The sequence below is a fragment of the Haliotis rubra genome, unplaced genomic scaffold, assembly GCF_003918875.1.
Source record: "Haliotis rubra isolate DU_JTF1 unplaced genomic scaffold, ASM391887v1 Scf4, whole genome shotgun sequence".
In the NCBI taxonomy this organism is placed as follows: Eukaryota; Metazoa; Mollusca; class Gastropoda; order Lepetellida; family Haliotidae; genus Haliotis; species Haliotis rubra.
In genome coordinates, this window is record NW_025767079.1 from 437,969 (window position 1) to 453,531 (window position 15,563).

Here is a 15,563-nt window from a genome sequence, read left to right on the forward strand (position 1 = left end):
ATTGCTGGAATATTGCTAAAAGTGGTGTAATAACCCAACTCACTCATTATAAAGTTTGCTTACTAGTCATTGAATTAAGCCGGTGCTTTATATGAAAATATCATTACAATTGTGCTGGATATTATAGTCAAAGAACACCATTATCACTGGGACAATGAATGTGTGTCCTCTTGAGTTATATTCTCAACTCCCTGGGGAGAGTGCAACCCAAAGTTTATTGTACCATCTTACTAGCTGTTTGATAAGAGTATGAATTTTAAGATTAAACTCGGCATTAACAGGGTCTGGACAGGGTTTGTGTCAGAAAGTTATATAGCCTGTAACAATATTACATGTAAGTCACTTAATCTGTTGGGGTGGTGGGGTAGCCTAGTGGTTAAAGAGTTCGCTCGTCACACCGAAGACCCAGGTTCGATTACCCACATGGGTACAATGTGTGAAGCCCTTTTCTGGTGTCCCTGCTGTGATATTGCAGGAATATTGCTGAAAGTGGTGTAAAACTAAATTCACTCACTTACTCACTCATTGACACACAAGTGACTTATTTGGATCAGGGGTGGTGACTTGTCACCTGTTAGACTTGACCGCTAGACTGAATTATTTATTGATCAGAATGATACCTGGAACATGAAAATATTTTGCATCCTAAGACAGAAAACAAAACACTAAAGTTTGGATTCTTATGAACATTTTCTATTTGCATTATTCATGACTGCATGTGTCAAGAATCACAATGGTTAAAAAAAATATTGAAATATCATGCCCATCAGAAATTGTGCATTTATCAATATTTAAAAAATAGTAATTTCCATTTCTCGTCAATGTTGGTGGATATTTCTAATTTTTTTAGCCAAACAAGACAGAAACAATCGATATGAAGAGAGATCAAGGGGGAAAACAACCTCCAACATCCAGTTTTTAGGGTAATTTTGTCTGACATAACAAATGTAATTTCACATGTTTCATTATGTTATTGAGAGGCTCAAGAATTGATTTTAGAAGCCATGCACAGTTCTCATCTTGGAATGACATACCCTGTTGTTAGAGTATTAGATTTGCCTGAAGCCTTCAGTGTAAGATTACTGAAACGTTTGTCTGGTTTCCTTACATTACCATGCTGAACTATTACCAATGTCAAGCTATACGACATGACCAACTCAGTAGAAGACCCGGGATGCTGAATTCACGATTTATCTGACATATGGGCGGAGCTGCGAGGAATTAAATGTTTTATAAAGAGAAGGGTGTTTGCACCATTTCAGGCATACAGCTCATATTGTCAGAGATGCCAGGCCTCTTACACTGAAGCGCGGTTTCGAGTGGAAAAGCAGATTCCCAAGTGAATGATTCATAAATATTTCAGAATTATTGGCCGAGTGTTATGGGAGGGAGAAGGAACTCCAGTAAACGAGCAAAATTTGTGCTAGACATCTCTCCGATGGTCGGTTGACATAATGATTTGATTTTCAATAATACCAATGGAGAAAAGCTTGTGGAAGACAAAGGAAAAGAGTTTCGGGGTGCCATTATTGGATTTTGCTAGAATTTGGCGGCATTGTTGCAGAATGTGAAGCTGGAAGGCGGCAGTGTAGCTACGTTGAAGCTACAGGTCTCGTTAGCTGGAGCATGGTGTATTGGGGCTTGAGTACATGTATTGGAATCGGGCCTGGAATTACTTTGTATTATCTGACTGGCCTCTGTCAACAACTACGCTGCAGTGACAACGGGTGGTGATTATATCCCAGCATTCTCGGCTGAAACTAAATCCGCGATCGTGACAATGTCGTCTGCGTGTGAAGCTTTACCGCGGATGGAGGAATGAATGTGCGATGCCGTTATTGATTTCCTGCAAGGATGCCGTTACCTACAGTTCCTTGCATGACTTGATGCCGTGTTACCGTGATTCAATTTTATGTGTTCACGTGTGACCAAACACCCAAGTTTTCTATTTATGCAGTAATTCTGCATCAAGCAAGCATTTTCCAGCATCAGTGACACATAGCATATACCATCATGCCTGTTGGAATAGCCCACGTTCCACAACACACAAGTGCTTCATTGCCTACTGGTATGCCAAGAGGACTTCATACAGTCAAGGAAAGATCAAGGAAGGTCTATTTTTTTCAGAAAGCTGGTGTATCCCAACCTTGTCCAAGAAACAAATCCTCTCTCTACAAGAGAACAGGGACATTAAAGTCGTGGAAAACTCATTTTCAGAAAGCGAAATTCTCGGGTGTCCATTCCAAACCTTCTTTGACGATGCTGGGGCATGTGGCAGTGCAGGTTGTGATAGTGATGTTTTTATTTACTGACCCTGTAATGGCTTGTTATAAATTTCCTCCAGGGAAGAAGAATCCTTGCGAAGATCACCCATGTAACTTTGGCGCGATATGTGTACCCTCACTGGATGGCACTTCGCACAGATGCACGTGTCAAAACCGATGCGACTCGTACGGTGACAACGTCGGAAGTACGCCAGTTTGTGGAAACAATGGAGTTGACTACAAGAACATGTGTGAGCTGGAAAGAGCTGCCTGCACGTCCATGAAAGAAATCCGTGTGAAATATTTCGGAAAATGTGGTATGTACTTGTTATGCTCATGGTGTTGGGTCAAACTAACCTGTATGTTAGAAGGGAGTTAATCCTAACCGTCACAGTTTTGTTTCATAATCCAAACTCACCATTTATTTGACACATGATTGTTGACACAGTATGTTCCATGACCATGTATTATCACTTGTTAGTATTTTGCACGGATGACAACCTCATTGTTTATTGTTTATGATGTTCAGACCACACACTTGCACCTTTAAAAGCTTTCTTACCTCTGTTACAATACCCAACACATGCCTTTGACCATCAAAGAAGGAGTTCGTTCTTTTTTCAAACATATTGATCAGTTTCATTTTTCAGACAAGTTGATGAATTGTTTGTTGCAGAAGTTATTTTCTTGAAACACTAAGAATTCAAAAGCATGCGTGAGGTCTGTCACCTTTCCTCCTTGATGTCGAAGAGAATAAGATGGAAATGTGTTTCATGTTTTTGTTTCAATTAACCCTTTCTGTCACATCTGTGATGTTTCTGTTTGACAGATTACACCTAACAGCAGCAGACGCTGTTATAATCTGTTACCAGGCAACCTGTGTACCAATCATGTGAAATGGAGAGATACAAGCAATAAAATATGATTGCATTAAGTATCCACCTCATTTCTATACGTTCAACTCATATTTATTCTCATGTTTCTATGGAAAATGTAGGACTCAGATTATGGTTGGTAAGATCAACACTCTGATCACTGGTGTGTAGTCTTGTGCATAGAACTCAGGTCACAAATTAGAACAAGTTAAGCAACATTTGTCACGGAGGATCCTTCGATGGGTGACCGTGTTTGACAGCTTGACTCCTGAGAGTTTCTAGACTTCTGTCCTGCCCCACACCGAAGCACATGTGACACATGTGGTCTCACCTTAGGCAAGTGTCTTGTTCAAAATTGCCTCTGTTCACCCAGCAGAAAATGGGTACCCGGTGGGATAAGTCATATGACTATTAGCCTTCTAGTGCCTCACAGACAGCTTGGGCTATCCTGAGTTATAATGTCTATCATGTTGTATGCGCTTTGAGCATGCCCATGTAGGGTGGAGTTCTGTGCTATATAAGGGGCCTTGGTATTATTGTAATAATTATTATTATTTTATTTTATCCTCAGATTAATGATCACCAGGTGATTCTGTTCAGTAGAACCTATTAGCTTTCTTGGAACCGTTGCTTGGCACCTACATAAGATTTCTGTACTGCATGTCTGTATAAGATTTTAACAACATTGCAAATTCAGGAAGACTATTACCCAAACCTCTGAAAAAATTAATCATTTGTTAGTTTTTAGTGAGTTGCAAGTCGTCAGTTTTACGTCTTATCTTCCTCTGAGGTGAAAAAGTCGAAAACAACTGAAATGGTATAATTTAAAAAATAATTAAAGTTGTTTTTCAGTTGTTAATGAGAGGTCCACACCAGAAAGCAGATGCGCACAGACTACTCCTCCCTACATTGCTTTTCAGAGATGAAAGAAAATCTAATCATCCTATTTTCATGTTATTGGTTGTGACAATGGAAAATATGTTTTGCAAATAAAAGGATAAAAAAAATTCAAAAGCAAACTAAATATAGTACTAAAATTTAGTAAAAGCATAACAGATTAAGTGTAGTTAATGTGAAGATATGATTGGATGGTTCTTCACTTCTCTTGCGTAGTATATCAAACATGTAATGTTCTACTTTAGTTTGTCAATAGTATACTACTCACACTTTGCTAAGGATCACAAAAATTCACAACTTTACTTAAACGTAGATTCATAATTTGAAATTGTATCCATTTAAAACTGGATAAATAATGATATGGTAACCCCTCTTTATGCAAACAGTCACTTTAATCTAACCTTATGCACTTGATACATGAGTAGCCATAAAAATGGTTTTCATGGTACCAATTAACCATTTTGCAAATCATGGAACGAGTCATTGACAAGGACACAACACCTGTCAATAGCAGGTATGGGATCCACAAGATGCAGTGACATACTGAAACCTTGGATCCATGCTTACAATAAGATTAGATATTTAAACCAAATTTGACCCCACATCATAATTTTCTGTTGAATCCATGATTTGATCCTTAGCAAAATGTGAACAGGACCATTTTCAGAACAATTTACAACAAACATAAAAAACAGGAGGCATAAGACTCTGTGCGTTATTAAGAAATGTAAATGTTTTTCCAATCACACTTTTGATAGTTATATTGATCAAAATTTTTTTTTTTTATCCGATATGCATATAGAAATCATAAATATCAATAGAAAACATCAATGCAAGGGAATAACCAGTTTGTTATCAGCTGAAACCAATTCCAGTGGGCATATACAGCAAAATAAGTGAAAATCATATGAATGGCTCACTGAAATCATATGAATGGCTCACTGAAATCATGAGTGGATAATTGAAATCAAATGAGTGGATCACTGAAAATCATATGAATGGATAATTGAAATCATATGAATGTATCACTGAAAATCATACAATGGATAATTGAAATGATATGAATGGATAATTGAAATCAAATGAGTGGATCACTGAAATCATATCAGTGGATCACTGAAATCATATGAATGGATAATTGAAATCATATGAATGGATCACTGAAAATCAGTCATGTCATTGGTGGTTAATGAAATGAGAAGCATACAGCTCTACCAGTATCATCTGCTACTAAATTTGCTTTCAAAGTAAATGTTTGTTTTTGCCATACAAAAAGTTCAATTACATAAACTTATTAAAAAAAAAGATTTTAAAACTGAAAGTCTTTCTATCAGCAACTTAAAAGTAAAGTACTATATTTCCTGTAATGGTGATTGGTTTAAGTTCTTGGCAATGGTCTAGTTCTGCCCAACCCTCCGAAGTTACATTTATATCGTATTGATTCACTGACTAGCAACTCCACCTGTGCAGACCTGCGTGATTGGTTCTTTTACCTTTCTGAAATTGCTTTGACCCTCTTGTATATCACTGGGTGCGACGATGTGCAATTACTGCGAACTTCACTCCTCAAGATGAACGCATTCATGTTCTCAGTTGTCTCAAAGGAGTGGTTTCCGTTGGGGGGGATTGGAATAGCGTAAATTATTTATTGGATTTATATGGTTCTTACTTGTTGTGCACTGAGACTAGAACTGTTCATTGTTCTAGATTGTGTAAATTATGTAGTAGATTTCTATAGTTCTTAATTGTCCTGCATTGAGTAAGAGTTATTGGTAATCTGCAGACAATTAATTTGGATTTATTGGTTTATTCGTGATTTTTATGGAGTTATGTTAGCAAGTTATTGACAGTCATCTTTCTCTTCATTCAGTGCTGAAAGTTTTATTTGATGTTGTGTTTGTTGGTGAAAAGTACAGTTTTTACATTTGAAACATTTGTCCAAAAGGGATTGACATTAAATCATGTCAAGAATGATCATATATACTCTTTGAAAAAAGGACCCGTAAAGACCTTTGTTAGAATTGGTCTTCAGCAACCCATGCTAGTCATAAGAGGTGACTAACGGGATCGGACTGTCAGACTCACTGACTCGCTGATGTGACACCATATACCAGTTGCGTATATTGATGCTCATGCTGTTGATCACTGGATTGTCGGGTCAAGACTCTTTTATTTACAGACCACCATATAGGTGGAATATTGCTGAGTGCTGCATTAAACAACAAACAAACCAACCAACCAGCCACGTATGGGTGTTGAAATATAGATGTTATTAACAAGTATTGGAACAGTTGATGACAAACATCCTTCGCAATAACATTTTTTGTCTGCAAAACTTCACATCAAAACACATCTGATAATTTGAAAATGCACACATTTTTAGGATCATTCCTGATTTTGATAGTTTCAAGGAAGGTCGATTTGATTCTGTAGACTGTTATTTCTGTCAATCTTATTGATTTTGCTTATCATACACTCATGATTTACTTGTTTGCATTCATGTTTTCTGTATGAACTAGCGATGTGGCGACTGGGTGGCCTGGCATGTCTGTCGGCTATTTGCATGCTGGACACCGCAGACTTCAGTACATAGTGGCAATAATATTCAATTTTTCAGTCTGTGATTAGCAGACTATGGAACAGCTACGGACAAACCCTAAATGGTCAGGGCATCCCTCGCCATCTACGCATATAGAATCAATTGTTCCAAATCCATTTTCTATGAAATTGAGCTCAAATGGCAAATGAAACTCCTTCAAACTTGTATTTTCCTGGAGTACAAGTTACAAGTCGGATGATTAAAAATTGTCAATATGCAACTCATCTCAATGCTTGAAAACCATAGCTGTTTCACCCTTTAAGAATTGTCATTGCCAACAGACGTGGCTGGTGCAGATGTCAAACCTGTGGTAATCATCAATCGTCACCATGTTGTGACCTCAGATGGGTCTATATTTTAGTTTCCCTCCCTTGCTTGTTCTTCAAAAATGAACCTCAAGCCAGGCCACGTGACAGATTTGGTTGTGGATGAGATTTCTGAGATGGTATGTGATAAGTATTAAATACACTGGCTTATAAGCTAAGGCCACTGATGATAGGTATCATTGAAGTGGTGCATACTAGAGTGTGACAGATGAAGACATCCTTGAAATACTGTTTATCAGACCATGATATAAGTGGGATATTGGTGATATACTGTTTATCAGACCATGATGTAAGTGGGATATCAGTGATATTCTGTTTATCAGACCATGATATAAGTGGGATATCAGTGATATACTGTTTATCAGACCATGATATAAGTGGGATATCAGTGATATACTGTTTATCAGACCATGATATAAGTGGGATATCAGTGATATACTGTTTATCAGACCATGATATAAGTGGGATATCTGTGATATACTGTTTATCAGACCATGATATAAGTGGGATATCAGTGATATACTGTTTATCAGACCATGATATAAGTGGGATATCAGTGATATACTGTTTATCAGACCATGATATAAGTGGGATATCTGTGATATACTGTTTATCAGACCATGATATAAGTGGGATATCAGTGATATACTGTTTATCAGACCAGGATATAAGTGGGATATCTGTGATATACTGTTTACAAGATCAGGATAGATGTGGGATATCAGTGATATATGTTTACAAGACCAGGATAGATGTGGGATAGACCATGATATAAGTGGGATATCTGTGATATACTGTTTATCAGACCAGGATATAAGTGGGATATCTGTGATATACTGTTTATCAGACCAGGATAGATGTGGGACATCCTTGATATACTGTTTATCAGACCATGATATAAGTGGGATATCAGTGATATACTGTTTATCAGACCATGATATAAGTGGGATATCTGTGATATACTGTTTATCAGACCATGATATAAGTGGGATATCTGTGACATACTGTTTATCAGACCATGATATAAGTGGGATATCAGTGACATACTGTTTATCAGACCATGATATAAGTGGGATATCTGTGATATACTGTTTACAAGATCAGGATAGATGTGGGATATCAGTGATATACTGTTTACAAGACCAGGATAGATGTGGGATATCTGTGATATACTGTTTACAAGACCAGGATAGACGTGGGATATCCTTGAGAAACTGCTGGCAAGACCAGGATAGATGTCAGATATCCTTATATTGTTAACCAGACGTGATATGATATCCTTAGAGTATGGCTTACTGGACAATGTTAGACTAAAGGTGTTCTTCAGGTCAGTCCTTACAGAGAGACAGCTCAAGGCCACAAGCTGTGAAGATATTGATGTAGAACATTCCAACCAGTTAAAATTCCGCAAACATGATATAAAAACAATCTGTAGTTTTAGCAATTTGTCAAAAGCAGATTGAGTTACTGCAGGATACAAATCTCCATTTTCACATTGGCAAGTGTTTTGACCCTTTAAGCCAAGATCAGGTTTTGGGGATTTTGTGTTTAATGCTAGGCCTGCAGGAGACAAATCTCTGTTGTCACAGTGTCCAGTGTTTTGACCCTTTAATCCAAGATCAGATTCTAGAGACTCACAAGCTGTTCTGTTTAATGCTTGGCCTGCAGGAGTCAAATCTCTGTTGTCACAGTGTCCAGTGTTTTGACCCTTTAATCCAAGATCAGCTCCTAGAGACTAACACAGTTGTTCAATTTAATGCTTGGCCTGCAGGAGAGAAATCTCCAGTGTCACTGTACCTAATACTTTCACCCTTAATGCTAAGATCAGATACAGAGGGTAGTCCTTCGCTCTTCATCATTCCTATCATACATGTAACAAAAACACATTCTCAACTTTTTAACCAAGCAAAACTTAACTCACCTTGCTCTAAGCAAACTTTCCACAGATCAAAATTTAAATTTATGGAAATATGAAAATGCTCAAGGTCCCCCAAAAGTTAAAATCTCAAAATCTGAAAATCCATCAAATTAAATGCAAAGAAAATTTTATGAAGCAAAATCAGTAAAACCCATCCAATTACATCTACAGGAGCCAGTATTTTTAGAGTAAGTGAATTGACTCATAGTGTTTGCAGTTTTTATCTCAGTTTCCCACTCCAAGCCTAAATGTATTTTTTTCAAATTCATCAGGCTTGTCCACTGAACAATCTATCTTTTCTATTACAAATCTGAAAACAAATGGTTCTGTTCCCTGTTTTTCTGGAGGAATATTTGTTTCTTTAAACCCCCCAGAATAAGTCAGAGTACTTTTACTTGAAATAATGAAAAGTTACTGTAAAAATATTACATATCAGTCCTTCGGTGAATGAGTAAGGTTTTTGCTGGTCTGAAACCTTTTTCAGTAATGTCATGGTGTATCAGTTTGATGTAGAAAACCAGTTGTGATGCATGACCTAGAAATTTACCACTTCTGTGAAACTCTTGAGCTAGGGTACGATACTGATATATGTAGAAACAGTCTGTCAAAACATAAAACCACTTGTTTTGTTCACACAGAAGGGACTAAACTCAACACAGCAAATTGTGTCACCTAAGACAACTAGGCCAACCTCTTGCCCTTTAAACAATACGAGAAAATTACCAAGAACATTGCCCACTGAACTCTTTGACCCAAGCATTCCATGCCAAAGAAAACTGAATTATTTCTTGTTCAGCTGACCCAATATGCTGGAAATCCATAAATCTGGAAAAGAAGTGTGGCACCATATTCAGTCCAACATGGTACACCACTGACCTCTGTCTGCTGACGGTAATCTCAACGGTCTACTCCAGTATCTCCAACAACTACAACATCCATATCATCATCAGAGACGTATCACCAATTCCAGTCAGCATACACAATAATCAATTAATGCTGTTTTTGTCTAGACTGTCCCAGAAGGCTACATACCCCTAAAATATTATCTGATTAGTGCACTGAAGTCATGCTTTACAAACCTTTAAATAAAGTAAATAGAGTGGTTTGTCTTGCTCCCTTATGTTGTATGTCAAAGTTCAAATGCCAAACTGAGTATGAATGATTGAACTAACTTATGAGCTATATTATTTTAGAAGGAAAGACGGGACATCTTGATAGCTAATGTGAAAAATACATGGCGCTGTATGAAAGGAAGTCGAGAGAAAGTGAGTGAGTGCAGAATGCTGGCAAGTGACGTCATGACATGTTACACTGAACACACTTCCCCTTCCCCATTATCTGCATAGGTTAATAGGGTAGCCTAGTGGTTAAATCGTTGGCTTGTCACACCAAAGACCCAGGTTCGATTCCCCACATGGGTACAATGTGTGAAGCCCATTTCTGATGTCCCCGCCATGATATTGCTGGGATATTACTAAAAGCAGCATAAGACCATACTCACTCACTCGTGGGTTACAGAGGTTCTGAATCACTGTGGATTGTCTGGTCCAGGTACGATTGTTTTCAGGCTGTGTCATCGAGCTGTAATACTGCCGAATGAAGCAGTTGGAATTGTACAATCGATTTTTCTTTTAGCTGAGATTTCTTATGTCAATCACTGGATTGTCTGGTCCAGACTTGATTATATGCAGTCTGCGTTGTAACGCTGTAACACTGATGAATGCAGAATCATTAAATTGACTCTGCTTTTAGCAGATATTTCTTGTGGACATGGAAATGGTTTTGTCGTTTCTATTTATAATCCTGAGGTAAGGTGCTGGTTCAATCATGTTATGACTTTTCTGTTTGAATGGGCAGTGGTGTAGCCTAGTAGCTTAAGTGTTCTCTTGTCACACCAAATGCCTGGGTTCAGTTTCTCAACAAGGTTGCACCTTGATGTTGTTTGAATATTGCTAAGAGCGGCGTGAAACTTGACTCACTCATTTGTTCTTTTTAAAAATTATGACTTTTTAACAAACAAATCAAACATTATACCATATAAAAATTCTGTATGCACCATTCAGCTGTATATCTAGTTAGAGGGTGGGTGCAAAGAATGACAGCCGGAGATGTGTTTCTATGATTTTGTATGCAAATGTTTGTTAAAATTATATGAGAAAACACATGTGACCAAGCTTACCAATGTGCAGCAATTTCTTGTATGGAGTTATGTCCCTTAGGCATGACCGGATCCTATGTTTGTGGGCTCATAGCCCAGGTTCACACAGATTCTGATTCTGTGTCAGTACTCATGGGTTTCAGCAAAGTGGTAAACATTTTGACCTGAATCCCTCTTTGCTCAAATTAAGCTGCATAGTGTATGATCTAAAGACAGTTAGGAACCATGTTTACTCACTCATTCTTAACAATTCACAAGATGTTTTTTGATGAAAAGGAACATTGGAAAATTTAGGAATTTTGTGTCCAGTATAAAGCAAGAGAACTATTATGGAAGTTACAACAAAGAAAAATTATGCATCTAATATTGATAAAACGGAGTTCTGTTGTCCATGTTCATCTCTCACTAATAGCTGATACAAGGGAGTATTGGTTTCTGAAGAAATTATTTTGTATTTTTGAAAGATGTGATTGCTTGTCAGTGTTTTGCACATTTTGATACATTTTTTTGCTTCACTTTGGAATATCTTGATTGATTTCGACTTTCATTAATTCCATTTTGACAAAAATATTTTCCGGTAAAGCATCAAATTAATCACCTGCTGTCAAGCCAGATTACATTTGGCCTCTGAAAAATGTTTACAGCCTTAAATAAAAAACAAGTGGGAGTCCTACAGTCTGATGGACTCGTCAAAATTCATTGTTTCCTAGGTTACTGGATTGTGTTGAAGTATTATTCAGATTCCGAGTTATTGTAATTACAGCTGAAAAAGATGTGGTAATAGTTATTGAAACAAAGTATCAAACATTTGGATGAATTCGTTATAAAAAGCCTGAATAGAATATTAAACATGTGTTTAGGTTCAGATTGTTCTTGTCTTTTCTGATTCTCTCTCAATTGTTCATGGTCAGCTGTTCATAGAGATGCCAGAATGAAGATCTAGATGTGAAACTTGGTAACACATATTCTTCAGATCCTTTCCTGAATGTGAAACTTGGCAACACATGTTCTTCAGATCCTTTCCTGAATGTGAAACTTGGTAACTCATGTTCTTCAGAGCTTCTCCTGAATGTGAAACTTGACAACACATGTTCTTCAGATCCTTTCCTGAATGTGAAACTTGACAACACATGTTCTTCAGATCCTTTCCTGAATGTGAAACTTGGCAACACATGTTCTTCAGAGCCTTTCCTGAATGTGAAACTTGGCAACACATGTTCTTCAGATCCTTTCCTGAATGTGAAACTTGGCAACACATGTTCTTCAGATCCTTTCCTGAATGTGAAACTTGGCAACACATGTTCTTCAGATCCTTTCCTGAATGTGAAACTTGGCAACACATGTTCTTCTTGGTAACACATGTTCTTCAGATCCTTTCCTGAATGTGAAACTTGGCAACACATGTTCTTCAGAGCCTTTCCTGAATGTGAAACTTGGCAACACATGTTCTTCAGATCCTTTCCTGAATGTGAAACTTGGCAACACATGTTCTTCAGAGCCTTTCCTGAATGTGAAACTTGGCAACACATGTTCTTCAGATCCTTTCCTGAATGTGAAACTTGGCAACACATGTTCTTTCCTGAATGTGAAACTTGGCAACACACATGTTCTTCAGAGCCTTTCCTGAATGTGAATCTTGGCAACACATGTTCTTCAGATCCTTTCCTGAATGTGAAACTTGGCAACACATGTTCTTCAGATCCTTTCCTGAATGTGAAACTTGGCAACACATGTTCTTCAGATCCTTTCCTGAATGTGAATCTTGGCAACACATGTTCTTCAGATCCTTTCCTGAATGTGAAACTTGGCAACACATGTTCTTCAGATCCTTTCCTGAATGTGAAACTTGGCAACACATGTTCTTCAGAGCCTTTCCTGAATGTGAAACTTGGCAACACATGTTCTTCAGAGCCTTTCCTGAATGTGAAACTTGGCAACACATGTTCTTCAGAGCCTTTCCTGAATGTGAAACTTGGCAACACATGTTCTTCAGATCCTTTCCTGAATGTGAAACTTGGCAACACATGTTCTTCAGAGCCTTTCCTGAATGTGAAACTTGGCAACACATGTTCTTCTGAATGTGAAACTTGGCAACCTTTCCTGAATGAAACTTGGCAACACATGTTCTTCAGAGCCTTTCCTGAATGTGAAACTTGGCAACACACTTTCCTGAATGTGAAATCTTGGCAACACTTCAGATCCTTTTCCTGAATGTGAAACTTGGCAACACATGTTCTTCAGAGTTCTTCCTTTCCTGAATGTGAAACTTGGCAACACATGTTCTTCAGATCCTTTCCTGAATGTGAAACTTGGCAACACATGTTCTTTCCTTCCTGAATGTGAATCTTGGCAACACATGTTCTTCAGAGCCTTTCCTGAATGTGAATCTTGGCAACACATGTTCTTCATGATCCTTTCCTGAATGTGAATGTTCTTGGCTGAATGTGAAACACATGTTCTTCAGATCCTTTCCTGAATGTGAATCTTGGCAACACATGTTCTTCAGATCCTTTCCTGAATGTGAATCTTGGCAACACATGTTCTTCAGAGCCTTTCCTGAATGTGAAACTTGGCAAACACATGTTCTTGTTCTTCAGAGCCTTTCCTGAATGTGAAACTTGGCAACACATGTTCTTCAATCCTTTCCTGAATGTGAAACTTGGCAACACATGTTCTTCAGAGCCTTTCCTGAATGTGAAACTTGGCAACACATGTTCTTCAGAGCCTTTCCTGAATGTGAAACTTGGCAACACATGTTCTTCAGAGCTTCTCCTGAATGAGAAACTTGGCAACACATGTTCTTCAGAGCCTTTCCTGAATGTGAAACTTGGCAACACATGTTCTTCAGAGCCTTTCCTGAATGTGAAACTTGGCAACACATGTTCTTCAGAGCCTTTCCTGAATGTGAAACTTGGCAACACATGTTCTTCAGAGCCTTTCCTGAATGTGAAACTTGGCAACACATGTTCTTCAGAGCCTTACCTGAATGTGAATCTTGGCAACACATGTTCTTCAGAACTTCTCCTGAATGTGAAACTTGGCAACACATGTTCTTCAGAGCCTTTCCTGAATGTGAAACTTGGCAACACATGTTCTTCAGAGCTTCTCCTGAATGAGAAACTTGGCAACACATGTTCTTCAGAGCCTTTCCTGAATGTGAAACTTGGCAACACATGTTCTTCAGAACTTTTCCTGAATGAGAAACTTGGCAACACTTTGTCCTTAGCATTTCCCTCAAATGTGAAGCCTGTCAACACTTTGTCTTAAGTATTCCCATCAGATATGATCCTTGCCAACACATTTTCTAAAGTATTTTCCTTAAATGTGTTTGTTGGAAACATATATTCCTAAATACTCCACACAAAAGCGAAGCTTTGAAGCTGCTAAAATCCTACTATATATTCTGCTATATTCTACCAGCCTGTCTTTTTTCATATTGATGAGGTGTTTTTTTAATTTTTATATGAATTGTTTTGCAAGATTTGCCAACTCTTCTGAAACGGTGCCTTCTGAAACGGTGCTATTCTGTGCACATTCTATACAAGTAAAGTATAATGATGTGAATAAAAGCTGCAGCTTAGAAAATGCATTCTTTTGTACCATTATTGGTATACCCAGAACTGAAACCTCCTTATTGAGCCGTATCAAATACACAGTATATAGCATATACATGACTGTTCTTGCTGATCTGAAAGCTGATAATACTGACGCTATGGATTCATCAACAATGATGCTAATGTTTCCAGTCAATATCAAAAGATTTTATATCATATTTCAGCGTGGGCATCCAAACATCTTCTCATATGACCCACTTCTAAAATGACAAAGTTGAGGACTCGAAGCACCTTTGATAAAGACCAAGATATTACTTTCAGACACAACTGTCCAATTCCACGGATATATGACAGGAGTTATGTCCCCTTGGGAGTAATTTCTCAAGATTTCTCTGGCAATGGCAAAATGTTCTGAAAAATAAATCAGGTTATGATATTAGGTCACAAGAACTACTGTCAGTCAGCAAGGCTGTTAGAAAGAATCCCTTTGATGGCCATAATTCATGAAGCCATGACAGTTAAATAGTTTATGTCTTTAACATTGAAATGCACAGCCAAGTGTAGGGAGAGAGATGGGGGTGAACAGTGCGATGCTGTGACAGTTGTGAATCCATGAGGGAAAATATCTTCATGAAATATTGCAAATTATGTTCAATTAAAAATCAAATAATCGTTTCAGGGTAATCTTATTCATAAGTGGTGGAGCTTTATTGAACAAAATTTTTATTATGTCACCATGGTTTGGAAATATATTAACAATTTAGATTTCTCAGACAAAGATGGAAGTAATTTGTCCTTAAAGCAGTGAATATTCCTGTGTTGCGTGTTTAATTTAAAAATATGATGATTGGAAGATATGTTTCATTTAAAATAATTATATTATTATAAATATTAATATGTTGATGACAATGTGTTAAAATGATCGAAACTTCAGGGATATGGCAGTGTGTTAGAATTTGGGTGCAGTTATTT

At 37.6% G+C, this 15,563-nt stretch overlaps 1 protein-coding gene across 1 annotated transcript in view; it reads left to right on the forward strand.

Moving 5' to 3' along the window:
* The first annotated feature begins 1,090 nt into the window (after positions 1-1,090).
* Positions 1,091-15,563, forward strand: part of LOC124287315 (agrin-like) — a 126,047-nt gene continuing 111,574 nt past the window's right edge. Inside the window, 1 exon segment of the mRNA XM_046723814.1 lies at positions 1,091-2,581. Within this exon segment, the coding sequence (XP_046579770.1) occupies positions 2,014-2,581 (568 nt within the window). The 5' untranslated portion in view covers positions 1,091-2,013.